This window comes from Cebus imitator, unplaced genomic scaffold (assembly GCF_001604975.1).
Source record: "Cebus imitator isolate Cc_AM_T3 unplaced genomic scaffold, Cebus_imitator-1.0 Scaffold296, whole genome shotgun sequence".
Taxonomy (NCBI): Eukaryota; Metazoa; Chordata; class Mammalia; order Primates; family Cebidae; genus Cebus; species Cebus imitator.
Window position 1 is genome coordinate 688,905 of NW_016107611.1, and position 7,968 is coordinate 696,872.

At 39.2% G+C, this 7,968-nt stretch overlaps 1 protein-coding gene across 15 annotated transcripts in view; it reads left to right on the forward strand.

Annotated features, from left to right (window-relative positions):
• The window catches only part of LOC108285291 (zinc finger protein 224), a 54,438-nt gene that overhangs the window by 41,495 nt on the left and 4,975 nt on the right, over positions 1–7,968 (forward strand). For 9 of the 15 annotated variants that reach the window (XM_017502351.2, XM_037729172.1, XM_037729173.1 and 6 more), the window contains 3 exons: positions 1,710–1,792; positions 4,447–4,573; positions 4,921–5,013. The exons of 3 other annotated variants lie outside the window; for them this stretch is intronic. In XM_017502351.2, coding sequence (XP_017357840.1) covers positions 1,710–1,792; positions 4,447–4,573; positions 4,921–5,013 — 303 coding nt within the window. Of the gene's footprint in view, positions 1–1,709; positions 1,793–1,814; positions 4,122–4,446; positions 4,574–4,920; positions 5,014–7,968 lie in introns of those variants that run through there. 3 more of the 15 variants (XM_037729182.1, XM_037729180.1, XM_037729179.1) reach the window with 3 other exon arrangements.

Genomic DNA, 7,968 nt, shown 5'->3' on the forward strand with positions numbered 1-7,968 from the left:
CGCCACTATGCCCAGCTAATTTTTTGTATTTTTAGTAGAGACAGGGTTTCACCATGTTGACCAGGATGGTCTCGATCTCTTGACCTCGTGATCCACCCGCCTCGGCCTCCCTAAGTGCTGGGATTACAGGCTTGAGCCACCGGGCAAGGCCCCAAAACTTTTTATTTTCATGTCATTTGAAGCCTATAGAAAAGTTGCAAAAATAGCCTAAGAAATTCTTATTTACTCTTTACCCACATTTGCCAAGTGTTTATATTTTTCCTCTTTGCTTTATTGATGACCAACAGCCAAATATCACCAGAAACATACCTGTAACCAGAGACAGTTGATTATACCTTTCTGCAGCAAGGAAGCTCACATACCAGAGGCTGTCTTTGTAAGAGTTTAGGAAGGGCTAGCATATGGTTTCACATAACGTATTAGGTAATATTAGATTATATACCAGATAAAGATATTTATTAAATATTAGATATCTATTAGACGACTGCTAATAGTTAATTGTATTATCTATTAGATAGTACAAGATAACATATTACCTAACATCATGTTATATACTCTGCAGTTCTACATTTAAATTTGTTCTGGTTTTCACTTAAGGTTCTAACAAGTGTCCACTCCCCACCCACCACCACCACCTCTGTCCACAATCTAATTTTATGCATTGCCTTTAGTTGTCCCATTTCCATAATCTTCTTTAATCTGGAGGATTCTACACCCTTTGTCTTTCTATGCTTGATATTTTTGAAGAGTATCGGCAAGTTATTTTGGAGAAAGGCATTCATTTGGGGTTGTGTCTGATGTAATTCATGTGCAGGTTCAGATTATGCTTTGCTGGTAGGGATACCACAGAAGTGGTGAGATGTCCTTTTCGTTGCAATATAACAGGGTCCAAGTGATGTCAGTTTGTCTCTTTATTGGTGATCTCAACCTTTTCCACTTGGCCAGGATGCTGTCTTTCAGATTTCTCCACTATAAAGTTAGAATTTTTTGTTTTTAAATAATAATGTTTCTTAGGAATAGATAACATTACTAGTGGGCATTCGGCTGTAAAATGACCTTTTTCTCCATTTATTCTTGGATTTGTTCAACTGCAAATATTCTGTCAATATGGACTCAGAATTGATTCTTGTTAAGTTCAATGACGTATATGTTAACAATTATTTTTTCCCACCTATTGTATCATAGAACTTAAATTTCAGGTGTACATCCAGTGATCATTAGAAAGTTTGCTGAAGGGAGTAACCATCACCACAATTCAGTGATCATTTCATTCCTATATGGGTCTCCTCATGCCTACTTATGATTAAGCTTCATTCTCACTCAGCTCTGAAGTAATTACTAATCAGTTTTCTCTCTATGTGCATTCTCCTTCCTGGACTTTCTACAGAAATGGAATCCTGCAATATGTGGTCCTTTGTAACTGGCTTCTTTCATTTAGCATAATGTTTCAAAGGTTCATATATGTTGTAGCATGAGTCAGTGCTTCATTTTCTTTAAATTTCCAAATAAGATTCCATTGTTTGGATAGACCATGATTTGTCTATCCATTTACCCATAGGAAGGCATTTTGGTTGTGCTGTTTTGGGCTTTTATGATTAATGCTGCTGTGAACATTCATGTGCCAATTCACAACACACATCCCTGTTGGTGGGTGTCATCCCTGGCCACCTTTTCATGTCTCTTTTTCTGCCTTTTCTGGCACTTTGCAGGTACAATTCTGCTTTCCCAGGAATCGCATCCCTCAGTACGCCGCAAGTTCCCAGAAGTAAGAGGGAAGATGACCATGTTCAAGGTGAGTAGGATTTGCATCTCTTACTCTTAAAATTCCATCTCAGTACTCAGACTGTCACAAGTTTTTCTCTGTCTTGGGAAGATTCGAGGAGAAAAACAGGCATTTGAGGATCTCTTGTGTACCAGGTGCTTCCTTTGTTACTTTTGAGTGGATTTTACATTTGTTTTTAGTTCTTGTTTTCTTGTATCATTTAGTCTATGGAGTAGACAAGATTGTTGGAATGGATAATTCTTTTATTTTACTACTTCTCTGCTCACACATTAGCTATTTTTATCCTCTAATACAATACTCTTCCTCATGTACATTCGTAACTGTATTTGTATTGGTGATATTAATCTAATTTAAATTGCACTGTTTGTATTTAATATTATATAATGTTCATTTTTAATGGTTGCATCATATTCCCATTTAAATCGGTGCTCCTTTTTAATTAGTTTATATTCCCAGACACTGGGAACTCAATTTTGAAAGGGTACTTTAAATGTGTGCCACATTGGCCCTTTTGTAGATAGAGTACCCATATGTGGCACATTACGGCAAGCTGTAACTGTGGCTTCACACAAGGATTGCTGGAAGTTTCCACACAGGAAGAGCCAGATTTTCTTTCCCCCAAGTCTGGGTTGTGCCTTCTGCGTCTTTTATTTAGTGGTCTTTCTTTATTCCTTTATATGTTAAGAAATTTGACCGAAGTAATATTTAACGTAAATTTTTTGTGCATGATACTAGATTTGCCAGTCTTTGTGTTTTGTTTCTTCATTTACTCCTCAGAACAGCTGAATGAGGCAGTTCTTATCTTCCTCTTAAACACACGAAATATGAGAAACCTGCTCATGTTTAGACAGGAGACTAAGAGTCAAGAATATTAGCCATTTTACTCAGCTGAAAGAGAGAGAAAAAGAGAGAATTCTCCATTGAGGGGCCTGTGCCCTGTGGTGTGGGTGTCTGGAGTATCCTGCTGAGTGATGACATCTACAGGTGGCACTGCTCCTCCCTGGCCCTACCTTGGGAGGGGGATGCCTTCTCTTCTTGTCATAGTACCTCTTCCTTGGCTCCCAGCACTTCAGGTACCCAAAAACAGCAGTTACCATAGTCATGACAGAAAATTTTAAAATTAATTAAGGGAAAAGATGCCTTACACAGTGTTACCAGAAAACGTAATAGTCTAAGGTGAAAATATTTACCCTTTGGATATCTAAAAAAAGATACAATCCAAAATAAGAATCTTATGCACAGAATAGAGAAGAAAATCCAAAGAAATATGAATAAAGGAGATTACCAGGAGGAGAAAAACAGGTGGCAATAAATATTTGAAAAGATGTTGATATTCATTTATAATCAAATAAGTGAAAATAATAAAACAAAGTCGTGGCCAGGCCTGTGACTCACACCTGTAATCTAGGCACTTTAGGAAGCTTAGGAAGGAGGATTGTTTGAAAGCAGGAGCTCAAGACCATCCTGGTAAACATAGGAAGATGCTATCTCTACAAAAAAAGAAAGACCAAAAAACCAAAAACAATTTCTTTCTGATCAGAGTACCAGAATAATGGGAAAATTGGTAACCTGCTTTTGGCAATATTAAGAAAATCAGAATAATGTATCCCCTTGAAAAATTTTGGAGTTAAAAAAAATTGAGAAAGTGTGACACATAATCACAATTTAAACATTCTTATTTTTTGACATTTTATTATTTAAAACTTATTTAAATAGGAGAGTAAGATCTAGCTGAAATGATGTTCTTTATTGGATTGGTAATCATGGAAAATATATAAAATTAAACGTTTATTATTTAGAATAACAACAGATCAATTCCATGGAACACTGCAGATGTGAGATAAAGTCAATAGCAATAATTGACAAAAATGAAAACCGCTAATGTTAAGTATTTGGTCTATGCTTCACATGTTTCCCCAATACCATATGTATATTCCACTATTTAATTCTTTAAAAACTGTATCCTGAGACAATCATTATTGTCTCAGAGGAAAGTAATGCATTCAGGCCAACTTGTCCAAGGTCACATGACTGGGAAGGGACAGAGTCTTATATATGCACTCCGAGGCACGCTGGCTGCAAGTCATGACATTCAACGTTGCAATTAATGTATGTCGTTTTTGCCTTGAGAGTACAGAGACTCACTGCATAACTACTCACATATGTTACCATAAGACTGTCAGTGTGGCAAATGTTTTTTTTTTTTCTCTTTTTTATTCTTACACAGAAAAAAAGCAGATGTTAAAGAAAAACAATAACATCCAGGGTTGGAGTTTGAGAGAGGGAGACAATGAGCATTATCAAACAAATTAGGACTGAATTGCTAAATGTTGCTGAGGTGACTGTCAAGATTTATCAAAACATAGGTGTGTGTAGCCCAGGATGCCGCATTTAGAGTCCTGGAGGGTTACTTACAAGGAGACTCAATTATTGCACGAAGTAAAAATACAGGTCTTTTTCATCATTTCATTTTTGGTGGAACTCGGGAAAATCAGTCATTGTCAGGATACAGACAGAATGAGTAGGAAATCTATGAGTTGACCTGTGTCTCTCAAGATCCAAAACAACTTCCCACCCCTCCCCTCTCTCTACTCAGTGCCACCCCTCCCTCTTCCAGGAATCATTGGTCATGAGATTGAGGTTGCATATGTTTGATGATGTAGGAGGCAGTGACCTTCAAGGACGTGGCTGTGGTCTTCACTGAGGAGGAGCTGGGGCTGCTGGGCCCTGCCCAGAGGAAGCTGTACCGAGATGTGATGCTGGAGAACTTCAGGAACCTGCTGTCAGTGGGTGAGCACAGGCACCCTCTGTAATGGAACATCAGGCCTTAGGAGTGGCTTTGTATGCCAGGGTACAAAGTTTCAAGTATTGCTGGGCGTGGTGGCTCACGCCTGTAATCCAAGCACTTTGGAGGCCAAGGTGGGCAGATCACCTGAGGTTGAGAGTTCAAGACCAGCCTGACCAACATGGTGAAACCCCATCTTAAAAAAAAAAGAAGTAGTTTCAAGTGTTAATTAGTAACTTGAACCTAGGGTTCAAGTTTGAGTGTGCAGTGAGAACCTAAATTTCTAGTAAATTTTACCTTGATATTACCTAGAATGTGTTGGAATTAAGCACATGACTTTGCATGTTTGCAGGACAGCAAGCATTCGACAGGGATATTTTCCAGTTCCTAAGGGAAGAAAAGGTTTGGATGATGAAGACAGCAACCCAAAGAGAAGGGAATTCAGGTAGGAATCAAGCAAGTGTGAATCCCTGTAGGTCTCTTCCATCTGTTTTACTTCTGTCCATGCTCAAATCCATTGCCCTGGCCTAAATGGCCAAACCTCTTTCTTGGGTTATTGACAACCATCTTACACTTGGTGGCCCCGCTGCCTGCCTTCCCACCCTGACATCTCTTCTCATAGCAGCCAAAGTGATCCTTAGGAAATGTAAGTCAGATTGCTATTCCTCAGCTCAAAAGCCTTTTGGGCTTATTTTCATTAAAGTTATAACTACAACCTCTTTTTCTTTTCTTTTTTTTTGAGATGGAGTCTCCCTCTGTTGCCCAGGCTGGAGTGCAGTGGTGCAATCTCGGCTCACTGCAACCTCCGCCTCCTGGGTTCAAGCAATTCTCTTGCCTCAGCCTCTCGAGCAGCTGGGACTACAGGCACAAACCACCATACTCAGCTAGTGTTTTTGTATTTTTAGTACAGATGGGGTTTTACCATATTGGCCAGGCTGGTCTCGAACTGCTGACCTTGTGATCCACCTGACTTAGCCTCCCAAAGTGCTGGGATTACAGGCGTGAGCTACCTTGCTCTCCCTGTAACCTCTTTAATTGACTTTTGGAGACTCTGTGGTCTGCTTTTCATCCCCTCCCCCTACCTCTCTGACTACAGCTCCTCCTCTCCCTCTTGCTCTGTCTTTACCAGCCATATTATTCTCCCTGCTGTTTCTCTGTCTTGCCAAGGAAGCTGTGTTGCCTTTTGCTGGTACCCAGTGACCACAAACTTAGCAGATTGAGCAACAAACATTATTTTTGTGTTCTTTAGGGATGAAGTCTGATACATCTCACTGGGCAATTATCAAGTTGTCTGTAGGGCTTCGTTTTTTCTGGATGCTCTTGGGGAGAAGCCTTTACTTTGGTTTATCAGTGTCTAGGCACTGTCCTCACTCCTTGGCTCTTGCTTCCCTTCCTCCATCTTCAAAGGAAGCAAGTTGCATCTCCATAGGCACGCTCCCTCTGCCACTCTTATGCCTTTTGGGTCCTCTTTCATCTTTTGGGTCCCTTGTAATTCTATTGATCACTCCTGGATAATCCAGGATGATCTTCCTATTCTCTGGTTAATTGACTAGCAGCCTTAATTGCATCTACAACCTCTGTTCCCCTGCTGTATAACATTATCATAGGTCCTGGGGACTGGATGTGGACATCTTTTAGGAACCATTATTCTGTCTCTACAAAAGCTTCTGTCTCAGCCCTTACTTCCTTATCTCACTGATTGGAATGCTCTGTCACCTCAAAACCTTCCGGCATCTCCTTGAGTTATTCAAGTTTCTTTTTGGTTTTAAAGTAATGAGAGAAGCCATCCCAAACCACTCTCTTTATAATTCCATTCTATCAAAATAGAATTTCCAAAGTCTGCATGCACATCACTGACCCCAGGTTTCTCCTTCTCCTGGATGGGGAAGAATGAGGAAGAGAGCAACCCAATTCACACAGCTGAACATTGCCTATATTTCTAGTCATCTTTGTTCAAAAATATGTATATTTGTGCATCTTCATTTTATACAGATTTAATTGTTAAAAACATAAAAGAATATAGATTTTACAACATAAGTTTTCCTTTACTTTTTAGAGACCTAGTGCTCTATTTTCAACTTTATAACTTGGAAAGAATCAGGAAACTGCCCTCTCAAAATAACAACATCCTGAAAGAGAATCTCTCTTCTCCCAAAATCCCCTTAAGTAACAATGTGTTAAATATATCCATATTCCAGTGTGTACCACTGGGTATACAACGACCTCTTAATGTTTTCCAAGATTCATCCTTGGAAAGTTAACTTTCCCTTTGACTGACTTAATTTAGGACTTGGTAATATCCTGACCAAAGTTTTCAATATTTTTATGAGTGTGAGTCATAGTAAGGAAACACATCTTTCACCATAACCAGGACAAACACTTTTCATGCATGTAGATGTCTATGGTTACTTTAGTAGGAATTTCATGAAATGTTACCTTTCCTGCTTGTCATGAGGATGTGATCATTTCTTTTCTAGTTCTTTTTTTCTAAATGCTCATTAGAAGGCTTTAAATTTATTTTATAGCTCACTTGTCTATATTCTTCCATTTGGAAATAGGTATAAAGGTGTATTTATCTATATCATGTATTTTCTGCCCTCTTTTTTCTTCTTCTTCTTTATTTTCTTTGAGACAGTGTGTCACTCTGTCATCCAGGCTGGAGGTTAGTGTCATGACCTCAGCTCACTGCAACCTCCACCTCCTGGATTCACGTGATTCTCATACCTCAGCCTCCCACATAGCTGGGATATAGGTGTGTGCCACCATGCCTGGCTAATTTTTGTATTTTTAGTGGAGATGGGGTTTCACCATGTTAACCAGGCTGGTCTTAAACTACTGGGCTCAAGCGATCCACCAGCCTTGGACTCTCAAAGTGATGGGATTACAGACGTGAGCCCCTGTGCCTAGCCTTTGCCTTTTTTTTTTTAAATGAGAGTCTAATATCCCCACATGGAACCAGAGCATGACCCCTCAGGCATTCTTTTCATCCCAAGTGTTCTCTCTACCTTTCATTGCCTCATCAGGAGCATCACCCTTTGCATACCCCTGTCAGGTCCTGCCTTTCCGATTCCCATCAAAACTGCAGTTGTCTGTTTCTTACCTATTTCAGGTAACCAAATTATTGTTCATACCTACACAGAAAAATAAAATTAAAGATACACGTTATACAAAATTCTTGTGTAGGAATATTATGAATATGTAGATAAAACACTCCTAGGCCATTGATATTATTGTGAAGAGTTTAAGTGACTACATAGTTTAGAGCAAGGGTTTACAGAAGATCGCTGTCACTTCCCACCAGCTGCAAATGTGGGGATTTCCCAAAACTACCTTCACATTCAGTAATTACTTAGAAAGACAAGCAGAACTCACTGAATGCTTTTTTTTTTTTTTTTTTTTT